General features: G+C 49.2%; 1 protein-coding gene across 3 annotated transcripts in view; it reads left to right on the top strand.

Annotated features, from left to right (window-relative positions):
• The window catches only part of LOC147051484 (CUB and sushi domain-containing protein 3-like), a 43,765-nt gene that overhangs the window by 12,443 nt on the left and 14,106 nt on the right, over positions 1-17,216 (top strand). For 2 of the 3 annotated variants that reach the window (XM_085917777.1, XM_085917778.1), the window contains 31 exons: positions 496-599; positions 902-1,014; positions 1,150-1,332; positions 1,755-2,081; positions 2,515-2,709; positions 2,797-2,935; positions 3,122-3,309; positions 4,597-4,785; positions 5,329-5,445; positions 5,547-5,762; positions 6,070-6,261; positions 7,192-7,361; positions 7,836-7,992; positions 8,716-8,907; positions 9,018-9,144; positions 9,447-9,649; positions 9,719-9,910; positions 10,171-10,309; positions 10,978-11,165; positions 11,395-11,589; positions 12,410-12,526; positions 12,684-12,797; positions 13,058-13,153; positions 13,627-13,830; positions 14,718-14,842; positions 14,944-15,040; positions 15,388-15,492; positions 15,936-16,054; positions 16,193-16,262; positions 16,580-16,696; positions 16,877-17,086. In XM_085917777.1, the coding sequence (XP_085773903.1) occupies positions 496-599; positions 902-1,014; positions 1,150-1,332; positions 1,755-2,081; positions 2,515-2,709; positions 2,797-2,935; positions 3,122-3,309; positions 4,597-4,785; positions 5,329-5,445; positions 5,547-5,762; positions 6,070-6,261; positions 7,192-7,361; positions 7,836-7,992; positions 8,716-8,907; positions 9,018-9,144; positions 9,447-9,649; positions 9,719-9,910; positions 10,171-10,309; positions 10,978-11,165; positions 11,395-11,589; positions 12,410-12,526; positions 12,684-12,797; positions 13,058-13,153; positions 13,627-13,830; positions 14,718-14,842; positions 14,944-15,040; positions 15,388-15,492; positions 15,936-16,054; positions 16,193-16,262; positions 16,580-16,696; positions 16,877-17,086 (4,900 nt within the window). Of the gene's footprint in view, positions 1-493; positions 600-901; positions 1,015-1,149; positions 1,333-1,754; positions 2,082-2,514; positions 2,710-2,796; positions 2,936-3,121; positions 3,310-4,596; positions 4,786-5,328; positions 5,446-5,546; positions 5,763-6,069; positions 6,262-7,191; positions 7,362-7,835; positions 7,993-8,715; positions 8,908-9,017; positions 9,145-9,446; positions 9,650-9,718; positions 9,911-10,170; positions 10,310-10,977; positions 11,166-11,394; positions 11,590-12,409; positions 12,527-12,683; positions 12,798-13,057; positions 13,154-13,626; positions 13,831-14,717; positions 14,843-14,943; positions 15,041-15,387; positions 15,493-15,935; positions 16,055-16,192; positions 16,263-16,579; positions 16,697-16,876; positions 17,087-17,216 lie in introns of those variants that run through there. The other variant, XM_085917779.1, reaches the window with a different exon arrangement.

Below are 17,216 nucleotides of genomic sequence, written 5' to 3'. Positions count from 1 at the left end.
ATGTAAATCTTTTGGAGTGCGCCGCTTGTATGCCTTTAACGGGCTATTGTGTTGACCTAATTCCTGGGCTGGGCCCAATGTGTGTGTTTCACGCCCCATTGTCTTTCACGAGACTCGCGCTCGCTCGGCGGTTATGTTTGCTCACTTTAAATTGACCACTTTATTGCATCTTACTCTCCTTGGCCTTCTTGAATCCGGTCACAGATTAGAAAAGGGCTCGTTGGACAAATGCGAGTTTGATGATGCTTTTTCAAGTCGCACGAGCTCAGAGCGACGGGGTGTCGTCGTGGCTCGGAGCCACACCGTCACGCCGAGACCCGGCGTGCGGGCCACAAAATGCGGAGCTCACAAGTCATTGCTTTATCATGACTCGAAACAAATGTAAGGTCTGGAAGCGATCGGTGCGGCGTTTTTAGCCCCGTAGATTGTGCATCATGATCAGTCTCTTTCCTAATATTCCAGTCCTAATAATGAGTCAAGTTGTCTTTCCTCTAGGTTATTCAGATCAACTTTGAAGAATTTGACTTGGAGATTGGCTATGATTCGCTAACCATTGGCGACGGAGGGGAAGTCGGGGATTCCAAAGCAATCATCCAAGTGTAAGCGGTGAAGTCAATCCATTCGGTTCATTGCGATACCGTTTGTTTTGTATGGCAAGTGCCTCCGTTCTTAAGTCGGGGATTGGAAAGCAATCATCCGAGAGTAAGCGGTGAAGTCAATTCATTTGTCGTTTCTTTTGTATGGCAAACGCCTTGATTCTTAATGATATTTATTTGGATGGGTTGCGGATTTATGAAAGATTGACTGGTACAGGTTGGATGGATTCCACCACAGCCTTTGATGTGACACAATGCGTACAGTACAGTATGTACTCCCATTTGCTTGTTTTCTTTCTCTGTAGACTAACTGGGAGCTTTGTCCCAGACCTGATTGTGAGCATGTCTCATCAGATGTGGCTTCATCTGCAATCTGATGAAAGCGTGGGCTCGATTGGCTTCAAGATCAACTACAAAGGTAGTTCAGGGTTTCTTTCTGCCGCCCTCTGTACGCTTGGCCGTAAAGTCTGTCACTCTGTTTGGCTGCCAGTCTCCGACTTGGCCGTAACACGCCTCCAGCTTCTTCATTTGTCATCTCTCCCATTTGCTGCAGAAATTGACAAAGAGAGCTGCGGCGATCCGGGCACACCGCTCTACGGCTACCAAGAGGGAAGCGGCTTCTTAAATGGAGACGTTTTGCGATTTGAGTGTCGCTTTGGATTTGAGCTCATTGGGGAGAGGATGATCACCTGTCAAAACAACAATCAGTGGTCTGCAAATATTCCCATTTGCATATGTGAGTGCATTTCGCTCCACGCGGACGACAAATGAAGCAATTACTCGGGCGCTGGCAAAGTTCACGACCACACCGAGGCGATCCGTGGCATTGCGATACAGTCTAAATGCCAACGCGGTGCTTTGTAGGATGTCGACAGCAATAGATGGAGCGCCACGGTAAACGGCCGCCCCCTTCAAAAACACTACGCCTGCCGAAGGTCACGCACGTCGCGTGCGTTGTATTTCTGAAGGACGACCCGAATCTCCCCGATTGGCTGGCTCTTGTCCAAATTCTAGTTAGCCCTGCTTTTCGGGGACGCCGCGTAACTCCTTTGCCCACAATGCTTTCAGATGACACACGCGCATTTTCTCCCCCAACGTTCCGGAAGTGGCGTCGCTGTTAAAACACGTGTTCATCTTTTGCTGGCCTTTCTCATTCAGTTCCCTGTTTTTCCAACTTCACGGCTCCCGCGGGGACCGTGCTGTCCCCCGACTATCCGGAAGGCTACGGGAACAACCTGAACTGCGTATGGTTGATTATCTCCGAGCCCGGCTCCAGAATCCACCTGGCGTTTAACGACTTTGACCTGGAACCGCCCTATGACTTCCTGAGCGTCAAAGACGGCGACCAATCGGGAGCCACTATTTTGGGACGCTTCTCAGGGGCAGAAGTTCCCTCGCACCTGACGTCCAACAGTAACGTCCTGCAACTGGAGTTTCAAGCTGATCACTCCATGTCAGGGCGAGGCTTCAACATCACATATAGCAGTGAGTATATCACGCGCTGCTTTGCGCCTTTGAATCTCCGAGCGCCTTTATGGGGCGGAAAATACGCCACTGTAGCCTTAAGTCAAATGCTTTTTCGCTAGTATCAGAGGTTATGACATTCAATGGCGTGTGTATTTATTTTTTCAAGCTGTCTGTTTTTATGGCGTGCAAATCCAGAGTTGGCGTCAGTGGCAAAAAGCTGCGCTCAGCTTTTATGCCTCATTAATGGGTAGCGTCAAAGATTTTTGAGACTAGCAGCTATTGTCGAGAACAAGCACTTTTCGGTTCCTTGCTGTTTTACAGACAGAGCCATTGAGCTTATCTCGACACAAAGCAAGCCTTTTGTCACAAACGCCCGTCACCACAGCGTCCTGTCTTGCCCTGCCCTGCCCTGCCCTGTCCTGTCCTGTCCTGTCTTTGTCCCTATCACAAGCTTTCGGCCATAACGAGTGCCCTGACCCCGGCATACCCCTGAACGCCAGGCGCTTCGGAGACATTTTTCAACTGGGCAGCTCCGTTTCTGTTGCCTGCGAAGAGGGCTTCATCAAGACGCAAGGCACCGACACCATAACGTGCCACCTGGAGGAAGGCCGGGTGATGTGGAGCGGCCTCATTCCCAAATGCGAAGGTAGACGATTCAAAACGCTTCCGCCTTGTTCACCCCCAGAAAGCACAAGGTTGTCTTTTTCTGTTTGTTTTTCCTCCCTCCAACCAGCTCCCTGCGGAGGTCACTACTCGGGCACGTCTGGGGTCATCCTCTCTCCGGGATGGCCCAGCTACTACAAAGACTCCCTTAGCTGTGAATGGGTCATAGAAGCCGAGGCGGGACATTCCATCAAGATCATCTTTGACAGGTCGCTACGGCGCCGAGCGCACTCATGAGTTTACATCCATTCCATGATTTGACTCCAGTAAAATATATAAAATAATATATAAAATATATAAAGCTCCGTAGAAAAGTGGTCCCAGAAAAATGTGATTCCTTGCCATTCATGAGGGGAAAATGGGGGACAATGTGTGGTGATTTGTTTCTTTTTCAGGTTTCAAACAGAACTTAGCTATGACTTTCTGGAGGTGCACGATGGGCCAAACCTGCTTTCACCTCTGATTGGATCATTCAATGGAACCCAGGTTCCTCAGTTTCTCTTCAGTACCAGCAACTTCCTGTATTTGCTCTTCACTACGGACAACAGTAGATCCAACAGTGGCTTCAAAATCTTCTATGAAGGTAAGAGCATTTGCGTGCAAAATGAATGCAAGTGTGTGTGACATGTGCGTCCATCTTTGCTCTTCATCAGCTTGGCAGCGGAAACGAGCTAGAGTCAAGTTTGTCACAATTCTTTTGCGCCAAAGACTGTCTTGTCTGGCTGTTGAAAGTGAACATGAATGGAATGTAATCAAGTTTCTTCCATTGCAATTGAGGTGAATTTCTTTTGAGGGGGATCCTTGACTCATTCATGTGGAAAATGACATGTACAAACTTGCTCTGGAAACTAAGAACAGACACATTACAAGACCATTTCTCAATTGGAGCCGTAGCATAGTGTGATATTACACACCACTTATCTTGATTTGCAATGACGCGATTACAGAACTTATCGGTGATTTCAAAGCCCTCCGAGCTGTAATGACATTCCATTCCGTGTCCTTTTCATCTCAGCAGCTCGGAGATATTGGGGTCAGATAGGTGGGATGTAAGGCTATGATTTTCTTCTTAAATTTGATCTCGTGATGACCGAAACAAAGTTTCAGTTCACTTCAGTTGAGAGTAGCCACCCAAGAGACGCTCTGTCGGCACGGGCACGAGAGTGAACGTTCCGACGTGCCTGTTTTACGATCTGCGTGCATTTTCTTAGAAAGTGGAGATACTTTAAAGGTCACGTGCCATCAAAACCCCTTTTTTTATGCGTAACATATAGTAGGTCAAAAGGAGTCTGCGACATGCTTTAAGTTTGACATCTATGATGTCTATGGTTTGTCGCTCGCTTGCCCTAACCTTTAAAAAGCAAAGACTTACAAAATAAGTGGATCTGAATCGGCGGCTGTCCAGTGGCCCACCCGCTCAACTCTCGTTGGGCAGTGAGGACGTGCGAGCGGCAATAACGGCTTCCCAATAACCCGCCGGTCGCGGCCGACCCCCGCTACCGATACCGGGACGGTGTGAAAACAACAAGCACGGCCGGGGGAATAGCGAGCCAGACAGTCGGACTATCTGGCCTACTTCACAGTGAACCGAATTAGTAATAGCATTAGCCGCACACGATGGAGGACGTGTTGAGGGGAGCCACTGCGGTCCATTTGATTATTTGCCGTTTGAAATCTTTCGGTACAGTATTCAATACGAATGTGTCAACGGCTCGTCATTTTTCGACTTCAAGCAGAAAAAAGGGCGCCCGGTCATGTTTTTCGAAAGGATGGATTTAAAAAAACGGCAAGTCCGTTTGCCCAGCGTTCCGATGTTGAGAAGACCGAAACATTCCATCACGTGTCACGATGTGCCTGACCTTTCTCGCAGTTGTTACAGTGGACACGTCCTCGTGCATGGATCCTGGAATTCCAGTCAGCGGTGTGCGGCTTAGCAATGACCTGTCCATTGGCTCCACGATATCCTTCCAATGTGATCCAGGATACAGGCTAAGCCTGGAAGAACCACTTGTTTGTGAAAAGAACCACTTCTGGAACCACCCTCTGCCCACTTGTGATGGTATGTATGCCAAATCCAACTACAATAAGAGCACCTACCGCCATCTAAATTCTACCATATGTGACTTTTTTTGAACAGTCTCCGTGCCAGACCGATGATCTGCCCGTACTGACTCCAGTTAAATGGCGCGTTGAGCTAATCTCATTTGTATGGAAAGACTTGAAAATCCATTGAAAGTAATGAGCGCAATGAAAGCGATTGAATCCCCTAAGTATGCTTGTGTCAGTTAATTGCCAATGCAATATGCTGTTTTCTGACCACTTTTCTGTGACGTTTATGAAATATATAGATGTAGGATTGATTGTCTGGGTCGAGAGAGGTTGCTTTGAAACAAGCCGGAGAGAGACAAAAAAACAAAAAAAACCCAGAAACGGTGTGTTGGCAGAATTACAGGTAGTCATAAAATCCAAAGTAGGATGTGATGTGACTGAAATGCATTATTCATCCAAATTGCTCCTTTCACTTCAGGTGGGGGATTTATTGCTTCATTTACACTTTTCCTCTCCCCCAAGCAGCATTTATCATTCATTATCTTCTCTTCAGCATCTTGCGGCGGGGATATCAAAGGGCCGAGCGGCGTCATCCTCTCGCCCGGCTACCCTGAGCTCTATCCAAACTCCCTCAACTGTACGTGGAGCGTGGAGGTCGGCCACGGGAAAGGTCAGCCACGCGGCCAGAGATAGATTCTTCGGCTGCCGACGGCAGAATGCATTTGTCGATCGTTCTCTTCCTTATTTATTTTTCTTATTTATGCCTCAAAGGTGTCCAATTCGCCTTCCACTCCTTCCACCTGGAGGATCACCACGACTATCTTCTAATAACAGAAAACGGCAGCTTCGCTCAGCCGCTGGCTCGACTCACCGGGTCGGAGAGGCCGGCTCTGGTTAACGCGGGCCTGTACGGCAACTTCAAAGCACAGCTGCGCTTCATTTCAGACTTCTCCATATCTCTTCAGGGATTCAACATTTCCTTCTCAGGTACGACGAGAGCGAGCGCAAAGGGTGCTTCGTTGCTACGGGCGCGCCGGCCAAATGTTGTGAATATTCATGAAATGAGCGGGTGTTCTTTTGTCTGTGCGCGTGTACAATGATTTGTCCTTCCGTGCTCTGGAATTAGCGTCTCAAGATCGAACCTCTGGTGATCTTTGAAATGTGGTCCACGTGGTTCTGACCCGATATCAAATGACAGCGGAAGGCGACCAAATGGCAAAGCGACGACATTTGCCATCAAATTGACAGCAGCAAAGGATGACAATTGACGAGTTTGCAATGCGCTGATTCGTAGAGTACGACCTGGAGCCCTGTCATGACCCCGGGGCGCCTCGCTTCGGCCGCCACGAGGGCTCCTCCGCCTTCGGCATCGGCGACGCCCTTTTGTTCCATTGCGACGCCGGCTATCGGCTGCAGGGGGCAAAGGAGATTGCCTGCCTGGGAGGTGGCCGCCGGATGTGGAGTGCCCCTCTGCCAAGGTGTGTGGGTACGTTGCAGTCATTCTTTCCCTTCCTTGTTTGACTCTGATAGCTTTGCCTTTGGCCAAGCGCAATTCAGCAAAAGCCGTCGGGCCGCAAAGACGCGCTCGCGTCCGGCCCTTTGTAGGCAGCGTGTAATGGCTGACTCTTGAGCTAGTGTGCTGACATGTCATAGCAAAGGCATTTTTGTCATTTGCCGTCTCATCGCACCCTGAATTATTTTGCGTGAAATGCGATTGCAAAATCGGAATTCTTGGCTCACCGGTCGGTCAAGTGAACTTGTCAATAAATGTTGCACGGCCGTGTGCTTCTTCTGAACGCTCCTTGTTGAATCGGCTTCCTACTTTGAAATAGTCACGTTGGATTGAAGGACACAAATGCTGGAAAATCCCCATGCAAATATGGCTTCTCTTCCCACTCAAAGTCTTACATCAGAATATTGAAGTTAGCAAAGTCATCGTTCACAATCGAGCGATTCCAGCCTCGTGCGAGACGTTTTTAGAGCACAGAGCAAATCACAGTGATTCCTCCTATGCTACTGAAGCAAACAAGGATCTTCAAAAGGGGGTCTTTTTTTGCCAATTGGAAAAAGAGGACCCAAAGCTGTTTTGCTCCAAACCGAGGGAAGCACAGATCTGATCTTTCAATCGTTCATCAAACCAGAGTTCTAGTCTTATCTCTGTCGCTACAAAGATAATCGTCATCATTTCGATTGAGAGGTATTTATTCATTTATTCATTTATTGCATTGAGTTACGAGTGCAGCGCATCATACGGAGATGTTTTTTTTGCTTCGGCCATTTCTCAAGAGATATCGCAACCACTTTCACGCTGGAAAAGTTAGCGAGCCGAAGGACGCTTAGCACAAAGAATACTCTTGTTACCGTACTCTCCGTTTTTCTCTCTTTGTGTCTTAATTATGCTTTTGTTTGTTTTCAGCTGAATGTGGATCAAGCGTCCGGAAAAACGAGGGTGTTCTTCTGTCGCCAAACTATCCGTCGCCATACGACAACAACCACGAATGCGTGTACAGTATTCATGTTGAAAAAGGCAAAGGCATCAACGTCACAGCCGTCGCCTTTCAACTTGCACAAGGTGACGTCCTCAAGGTAAAGAAGGTGCTGCTCTCTTTTCCAAAAAAGCGCCAGATCAGCTTTTCAAAATGAATACGTACACTTTTTATTCCAAGGAATCGGCTCAAGACTATTTGTGCAAAGCGGAAGCCACTTTGCAGCCTCGGAAGCCTGAGCGTGACTAGATGAATCAAATGAGTGATGCAGATTTGCCTCTATCTCCGCAGGAGCTCTGTCTTTGTAGTGCAGATGTCGAATAGTGTATGTCTGTGTGTGTGTGTGTGTGTGTGTGTGATCAGCAGCGCCTGTCATCCACGTGTCAATGATATGTTTTCTGAGCTTATGTAACGCAACGCCGCTTGACAAAATGCATCCCGGCGGCCCGATATCAAGTCCGAGGCCTTCCGGTCTCCCGGGTTGAATTTGGGACATTGGATTTGCTGCGCCGTGGCCACCGACCAGAGTGAATGGCACAAACGCCGGTTGTGTTTCCTCTGCCCGCGGTGGCAGGTGTACGATGGTAAAGACGGCGCCGCCGCACTCCTCAGCACACACACGGGCACGTCCATGCAAGGTCTCTCGCTGAGCAGCACTTCCAATGACGTGTGGTTGGAATTCTACTCGGACCGGGAAGGAACAGCCGCGGGTTTTCGCCTCAAATACCATAGTAAGTTGCGCTTCATTTCCTTGCTTTAAGGCATGCCAAAAAGCAACAACCCTCTTCTTTTCACTCTCGCCCTTCCTTGCAGTCTTGAAGCATTTTGGCACAGCGTGGTTGGTGGATTCCAAAAGCCAATGCAATGCTCGCCGTTTCTATCCTTTTCTTTTAGCGCGTTAGGGTGGCGGCTCGCTGGCTAGTTAAAGGGGGAAAAGTCTCGTTGTTTCTCAACGCCATCATGCTGGAGCCTGAACCAACGGCGAGGGGCTGATATATGAAAAGGGGGAGGGAGGGAGGGAGGGAGGGAGGCAATAGTATGAGCACTTTGATTGTTCCTTTGAACATGAAATCTGCCTTCATGTTTTTTCATAAATGTGAGCCGCTTCTGATTTACTCGACTGGGCATGACACTTGTAATGCTACCATAACATCTGGCATGGGCAAAAAGCTCACGTTAAGGCCAGACTGTAAATCTGCTGCCGCTGCCGCTGCGGCCTTGCACCTCCCATTTGTGCGCTAAAGGCTTGAAAAGTCCACTCTAGCCATCATTCAATTTGAAGAAGCTATCCTTTACTACAGCATCATAAAATGGCTCATTACTTGGCAATCAATGGCCATTAACAACACAGAAGAGAAACTGTGCTCCAAATTAGCGACAAATTCAAATGTGTCACTGCCGTTGTTTTTTTCTTGTCCCCCCCCCCCTCACGCACCTGAATATGACTCCTTCAGGTATTGAGCTATCCCATTGCGACGAACCCGGCGTGCCCCAATTTGGCTTTAAAGTCAGTGACCCGGGTCACTTTGCCGGAAGCGCCGTCTCCTACGGCTGCGACCAAGGTTACACCCTTCACGGCAGTCAAACGCTCAAGTGCATGACCGGAGAGAGAAGGGCGTGGGACAACGCTCTACCATCATGTATAGGTAAGCCCGTCGACCGTCCCGTGCGGTCGTACAGCGGAGAGACACCCCGACGTGATGTATGAGTGAAGAAAAAAATCTCCAATCTATTTTTCTGTGTGTTCACATTCCAGCCGAGTGTGGTGGCAATTTTAAGGGCAAATCTTCAGGGCGCATCCTTTCACCCGGTTACCCCTTTCCCTACGACAACAACCTGAGGTGCACGTGGACCATTGAGGTCATCTCTGGAAATATTGTCAGGTAACTCCAGTTGATGAAGTGACGAGGAGCGAGCGGAAAGCGGCATTTAGGTTGACAGACGAGCGGGTAATGGGGAACGGGTGGCGGGCGATGACATTGGCGTGAGTGACACTTTGAGTGGCCACCAAGTTGAAGCAAAAGCTTCAGCCGTGCACATTTGCATATTCTGCCAATTTGTTCTATTTTGGTTTTGACTGGAGCCTGGCTCATTTGGCCACTGGCCACAACTAAAGTTGTTGCAACAAGGGTGAATCGAGCCAGCCCAACTGACCCAAACCTGGCGGTTCTTTCTCCTCTGGCAGCCTCCAGTTTCTGTCTTTCGACACGGAGGCGTCCCACGATATTCTGAAGGTGTGGGACGGGCCTCCGGAAAATGAAATGTCTCTAAAGGAAGTGAGCGGCTCGCTGCTGCCCGAGGGAATTCACTCCACTCTCAACGTGGTCACCATTCAGTTTGAAACGGATTTTTACATCACCAAGTCTGGCTTTGCCATCGACTTCTCCAGTGAGTCTCTTCTCGGATCCACGACGGTCGTTACGCACGACCGTGCTAACGAGGCCTTTCTTTCCTTAGGTTCTCTGGCCACCGCCTGCAGAGATCCGGGCGTTCCCATGAACGGCAGCCGTGTCGGGGAAGGGCGGGAGCCCGGCGACTCTGTGGCCTTCTCGTGTGATTCGGGCTATGAATTGCAGGGGGAGAGCAAAATCACCTGCATCCAAGTGGAAAATAGATACTACTGGCAACCCAGCCCGCCAAGCTGCATTGGTGAGAGAGAAATGCGCGATGACAGATGAGTCAAAGCGATAGAGGGCTGATGATGGCAGCATCTCCTTTTTGCTGTCATTAGGTGGACAAATCCACTCCACTCGACACGACACCGCTGTGCGCGTTTACGTACGTCTCGGGCTAATTTGCGCTAGATGTCGTCCCGGCTAGTCTCACTCGAGCAAGCGTGCGTGTGCTAAAGTGCAAAGGCTCAATCGATTGCCTCCGCTCTTTCTGATTTCTTTTTTTTCTGTCTGCAGCTCCATGTGGGGGGAATGTGACTGGCTCTTCTGGATTCCTCCTGTCACCCAACTACCCACACCCCTACCCACACAGTAAAGACTGTGATTGGCTGATCGCTGTCCACTCTGACTATGTCATCTCCTTGGCTTTTATCAGGTACTCTATTCATCTCAGCCACAAGAGAGAATTTTAACCAGCCATAGTTTGTCTTTTGGCAGAAGAAACACACACACACACGTGCGTGCATCCGAGGCGTGCGAGAGATGCGGCAAAAGCAGATCGTACCGTATACGCTGAAAATCACCTCATTTGAGTGTGTCTTGCAGGAAGAGATGGCAGTCATTTACTATGCTGCGTGATACTCAGAAGCTTTCCATTATTAATAAAAAATTAGGCGCGTCGCAGCAAGTCTGGCAGGCTCTCAGATGAGCTAGTCCTTCACTTCACTTCACTTCACTCTGGTGTATTTTTTTTCATGAGAATTGGTCCAATGTTTCATTTCTATTCCTTTTGCCTTTCAAAATAAACATGAACATTTTCCCGCTTTGTGACCCGGGATTGCCAAATGAAAGGATCGAGGCATCCATTTTAAATTGTACTCGCCTCCGTCGGACCCAAATGCAATGACTATAGCTCGAAGCCATTGCCATTCATTTCTTCCTTTTCTGCTGTGACGTGCAGTATATTAAGCCACGATAGGAAACGATCTTTTGGCACTGGGAAGATTTTGCGCCACCTTGTCGCAACAATTGGGACTTTTTCAACAAGTCGCATTGGATAGAGAGAGCCCGAATTTGATCCCATCGGGTCCGATTGTCTTGCAGCTTCAGTATCGAGCCCAACTACGATTTCTTGTACATCTACGACGGGCCGGAGAGCAGCGCTCGTCTGATTGGCACTTTTCAGGATAGCAAACTGCCCGAGAAGATCGAGAGCGCCTCCAACTTCATGTTCCTGGCATTTCGTAGCGACGGCTCTGTGAGCTACACCGGCTTTCATTTGGAGTACAAAGGTACTGTGGAGATGCTCTGCACGTGCGCTATTTAGTGACTATATACTGCATGTATGTTCTTTTCCCCCCCCCCCCCCCAAGACTGCACTTCTTGTTCACAACTCTTGATGTTTCTTGAGTTGACCCAAAGGGTCCCTGGCGATACGTAGCAGTAATGCGTGCGTGCGGGCGCGCGCTGGAAACGTCTCGTGTTGACTGGAAACGTCAGCCGTCCTCTTGTGATTGGCAGCCAAACTGCGGGAGGCCTGTTTTGATCCGGGAAACGTGATGAACGGCACCAAAATGGGCACCGATTACAAGCTGGGATCCATGGTTACCTTTCATTGTGAGCCCGGATACCTCTTGGAAGGCTATTCCACGTTGACCTGCGTCATGGGCGACAGCAAGAGACCGGAGTGGGACCGCAGCAAGCCCACTTGTCAAGGTGAGAGCCAGGCGAAGCTGACGAACCAGAGGCGTAAAGAGCGCGGAAGCCGTGGGAGAGGGTCAAACGCAAACGAAATCGTCTCTCGTCGAAAGGCAACCTGTGGGAGCGGGAAAGCCACGCAGAAATGTAGGAATGCATTGTTTGCGTTGACTCGGACAAAAGTGGGAGTATTTTATGAATTGCTCTTGATTTGCAATGAATTTTCATAACTTGCCAATCAATTGTCATGGAAAGTTTGCACGGGACTTGAAAGACATCTATCTCAGTGGCTCTTGCATGTGGAAGTGCACTTGAGATGGAGGGGAAATGCTCAAAAGGGACACGTCAATGTCAATGTGGCGCAAACACTGGCCTGGACTAATCAGCAGAGGAAATGCGGCCACTGCAAATGTCCCCCTCCCTCCCTCCCTCGCTCGACTGCCCTTCCTTGCAGACAATATACATATCATGCATGACTCGTCATGAGTCTGGATTTGACTTTGAAATTGCACTTGTGGCCCAATCAGAAATCTTTTTGGAAAAGTAATGACTGTTTGGTCTAAGCAGCCACGCTGAATGCATTTTGAAATACTACAGTATTTGCCACTTGCCGGCAGAGCTGCTCACCTGTCTATTCAGAGCTCACAGCGGCCCCAAAGAGTCTCTCAAATGAAAAGTGATTTGGGCATCTCACTACTATACTGTGTTGTCATTTTGTGATCAAAATGCTAATGTGCGTGCGTGCGTGCGTGCGTGCGTGGGTTTGCCGACTAGGTGTTGAAAATGGTCCATTTGTTAAGCCTGCGAGTCTCTGTTGCTTGTTTTGCTGTCACTTCAGCTCCCTGCGGCGGCCACTTCACCGGTTCAGAGGGCACGGTGCTGTCCCCAAATTATCCGCATAATTACACCAGAGGACAGAGCTGCGTCTATGACATCTTTGTCCCAGGCGACTTTGGTAAGCACTTGTATTTCTCTCAATGTTATTTGTCAGAAAAATCACTTGACTTCATGTGAGTCTCCTTGTTGAAGGGATGTAGAGTCAATAATCCCCCCAAATTTAGTTCATGTATGATCTAAGCTCACTTGGTATGGAATTCTTCTTTTGCTTGCAGTATTGTTTGGGCAGTTTGTGGTGTTTCATACACTAGCCAGTGATGTTGTGGAGATCTATGACGGATCCTCAACGGATTCATCGCTTCTCTCATCCATTTCTGGATCCCATTCAGGTAAAAAAAAAACCAATAGATTTTGTAAGTATTGTGCTCGTGTGTGTGTGTGTGTGTGTGTGTATCCGTGTGGGTTTTTTTTCTGAACGGCCGGGATCCAAAATCCCGTTATCCGGTTAAAAAGAATCATATCACCTTAGCGGCTTCACCTTTAATAAACCAGCTCCAGTTATAATATCTTTATGTAAACAAGTGGAATTGAGCAACGACATTGTGTGGAAATAAATGTTTGCCGTGTGACTCCGGCTTTTCCGTTTCAGGGGAGACGCTCCCTTTGAGCTCGGGGAACAAGATAACCCTGAAGTTTAGCTCCAGCGGAATTGACACGGCAAAAGGCTTTCATTTTGTTTACCAAGGTAAGCTTTTATATGAGCTGCCATGATTGAGCCTGAAGGTTCAATGAGGCTAATTGCTATGGCAGATGATTGCGTGCGAGTGTGTACAAGGCAGGCAGCCAGGCATGCAGGCAGCCAGGCATGCAGGCAGCCAGGCATGCAGGCAGCCAGGCATGCAGGCAGCCAGGCATGCAGGCAGCCATGCAGGCAGCCAGGCAGGCAGGCACGCAGGCAGCCACGCAGGCAGCCACGCAGGCAGCCACGCAGGCAGCCACGCAGGCAGCCAGGCAGTCATTCCACGATTGTATGCGGCACATAGCAGGCTGATTTGCAGTCGGGCTGCTTATCCAGGCAGAGCAGAAAACAATGGTGCATGCATGGCACGAGAAGCCATGTTCTAACCCCTTCCCCTCTGCCATTGTCCCTCTTTCGCTCATGCTCCCACCCACCCGCCACTATTTTGCTCTGCTCCCTCATTCCCTCCCTCTTTCTAGCCGTCCCCAGGACAAGTTCCTCCCAGTGTAGCTCAGTTCCCGAACCCCGTTTCGGGAAGCGCGTCGGCAACGATTTCGGCAGCGGTATGGCGGTGCTGTTTGAATGCAATCCGGGCTATACGCTGCACGGCGCCACCGCCATCAAGTGTGAGGCTGTGCCCAACGCGCTGGCCCAGTGGAACGGCTCCGTGCCCGCCTGTGTCGGTAAGCAGCGCTCGCCGCATCAAATAATGTCCGTCACGGTTGTTAGCGGGCGGATTATCGTTCGCCATTCTGGCTCCGGCGTTCTCCCCGTGCTTGCGCCGCGGCTTTTCTTGGGCTACACGATGGAGCCAATTTGGAGGAGGTGGGTGGCTGTGAATTATTTGCATCGCAGTGACCTTTCAACATTGCATATTGCTCACTTCCACGTGCACACATTTTCAAGTCCCTAGCCCACTGACACTTGTGTTTTCCAAAGTGGCAAATGTGGCCGTCACGTCAGGGTTCGTTCAATGCCGCAAATGTTTGCGGGCGGGGGTGCCCGAGTCAGGTGGTGGCCCGCATCGTTAAACTTGTCCCAGGGTCGTGTTCATTTGTTTCCGCAAATGTCCAAGTTTCAATTTGAACTTTCACGGCGTGTTCACGTTTCGGAAAGAGATGTTATTTGTAACTAAGAACCAGGTGTTCAATTCCTGTTTTTTTTTTTTTGTTCCTCTTTCAATTTGTGGCACTGGAGAAACACTGGAGGCGCACCGGGAAGACGAATAGCAGTCACAATAAAATATCCAGCAGGGGATAGATAACATTTAACTTTAAGGCTGAAGTGTTTATGCACAGTGCAACTGACAATTTTGAATCTGATGTGGGCTAGGGTGTGAACTTGTGCTCCAAAACAGTTTCGAGTACAAGAGCCAGCCTTCTTCCACAGCAACAGCTACTACTTTCTTTTTTCTGTTCAGGCATAAAGTGGAGTGATTTCTTATTTTTTTCTTTTATTTATTCATTTATCCCCCCCCCAGCGGCTCATGAATCGCACGATATCAGCTTCAATTGAGTTTTGAAAAGCAAAGCCACGCTTCCTTCCCACAATTGTCTCTTCTTCTGTCCAGTTCCCTGTGGAGGGGTTCTGACGGGCCGCAGAGGCACTATTCTCTCTCCTGGATACCCAGAGCCATATGCCAACTATCTTAACTGTGCTTGGAAAATAACGGTTCCAGAGGGAGCTGGCATCCAAGTGAGATATAGCCTTGCCCCGTTTGAGCTTCATTGCTGCCTGCCAATTTGTTTTGTCCAATTTGATGGCAATTTGCTTCTTCTGTTGACCATCTCTTCTAGATTCAAGTGGTGACCTTTGCAACGGAGCACAATTGGGATTCTCTGGATTTTTTCGACGGTATCGATGCCAATGCTCCGAGGCTGGGTAGCTACTCAGGTAAAACAAATTCAAGCGGATGTCATACTGGAAGCAGCACAAATGTGGCCATTGAGCACATGACATTTGACGTGCACTTTGAGGAACCATGGATAAATGCCAAAGAACCCGGTCCTCCCTTACCGACCAAATTCTCCTTCTAAAGAGTCTCTGCAGCAGGCAGCCTTGTTTCCTTTGCTCTGCCATTCCCCGTGTGTGTTGGCATGCTTGGCCAAAATGGGCTTTTGAAATCTGGACATTTTTGTGAGCGGCGTGCTCTTCTCTCTCTCCCTCTCTCTCTCTCTCGCTCGCTCGCTCTGTCTCTCTCTCTCTCTCTCTCTCCTCTGGCTTTCTCCTCCACCATACAGGCACGACCATTCCTCAACTACTGAACAGCACATCAAACAATCTCTACCTGACCTTTCAGTCTGACATCAGTGTCTCGGCCGCTGGCTTCCATTTGGAGTACACAGGTACGGCGAGACAGAGCGGGCGGGGCACCGATAGACAGTCTTTTCATATTTCGAGGCTAAAAACAAGTCTGGCGAAATTTGGCCAGAACCAGGGACGGAGATCCCTTCGGAGAGTAGCATCTCTCCTGGCGAGTTGTTGCGTCATCAATCTACCGGAGCTCGATACTCACGCCGAGCCTGTGGGGATTTTCGCTCCGCACGACACTTTGAAGATTAGAGCCGCCAAATGACAGGCTAACTTTTTTCCACAAGCATCGATTAAACCCCATTATGATGTGATGAAAAGAACATTTCGGCCAGGCAAGTGTGTCTTGAAACATTTGCTTTGGTTTCCATCCAATGTTCAACAGCTGTGGGACTATGAAATGTTGTGTAAAAAGCACCCGGTTGTTGGCTCCTCCGTTGTGCAGAAGAATAATTGCGTGCCGTGCCTCTTTCCTAAGCAATAGGTTTGGATTCGTGCCCCGAACCGCAGTTCCCCACGAACGGCCACAAAGTGGGAGATCGCTACAATGTAGGGGACATGGTTTCCTTCCAGTGTGATGAAGGCTTCTCGCTACAGGTAGGGCAAAGCATTCACCAAGCAACCGCTGTGATTCCATATTCTTAAATAGTAGCTGAAGCCAGTGAATATCTACACTGAGCGTTTGCACTGAAACTCTTCCTAGTGTGTTGCATTTCTGTGTGTTTTCCCAAACAGGGTCATGCATATATCACATGCATGCCTGGTCCTGTCAGAAGGTGGAATTACCCCGTTCCATTGTGTCTAGGTAAGGTATTTCATTCGGAAGCCATCTTTGTCATTTCTTGTGGATATTTGACAACCCGAATGATGACTCGTATGGACACGGTAATGCGCAGCTACCGATTCTCAATGTCAACGTATGCTTTGACCGCTGGGGCCGCTATTTACGGCGCCTCACCGACATAAGTGCTGGCTTTTGCGTCATCTCAAACTATGCTTTGACCCACGGTGGGGTTGGGCTGCTATCTATCGCTCCTCGCCTGGCCATGGATGGATGACGTAAGAAGAAGCGCGGTGCATAAAAAAATGACCGATTGCCTCTCCTCGGTTGCTCTTCCTCAGCTCAGTGCGGCGGCTCCATGTCCGATTTCAGCGGCGTCATACTCAGCCCGGGCTTTCCGGGGAATTACCAGAGCAGCCTGGACTGCAGCTGGAGAGTTCGGCTTCCTATCGGCTTTGGTGTGTGACGCTGAGCGTGCCCCTACTTCTTGACTTTGCTCCTTCTTACCCGTACTTTTGATTGATAAGACGTTTTGTGTCTAAAAGCCCCAAACAGATTGATTGTGGATCTTGCCTTGCAGTGGCAATTTGCGACTGTATGTTTTTTTGTTTTGAGTATCCTCCTCTTCCCTTCTGCAGGCATCCATCTGCAGTTTTTGAACTTCTCCACAGAGCCAGTTCATGACTATGTCGAAGTGCGCAGCGGGAGCTTGGAGAGCGGAAGCGTAATTGATAGGTTCAGCGGCTCACTGGTACCCAACTCTCTGTTCAGCACCACCCACGAGACTACGCTCTTCTTCCACAGTGATTACTCGCAAAACAAGCCTGGCTTCCACATTGTCTATCAAGGTAAGGTCAAGGGGATTTCCCCGTGGCAAATACGTCGACATAAAATGTACGTACGTACGTACGTACGTAGCGCTAGAATTGGACAGTGTTGCAACTCGGCCGGCCCAGTATTGTTTCATTTCACCCACAG

This window comes from Syngnathus leptorhynchus, chromosome 8 (genome assembly GCF_054491065.1).
Source record: "Syngnathus leptorhynchus isolate UIUO chromosome 8, UIUO_Slep, whole genome shotgun sequence".
Classification (NCBI taxonomy): Eukaryota; Metazoa; Chordata; class Actinopteri; order Syngnathiformes; family Syngnathidae; genus Syngnathus; species Syngnathus leptorhynchus.
This window is presented reverse-complemented; position numbering and strand designations above follow the sequence as displayed.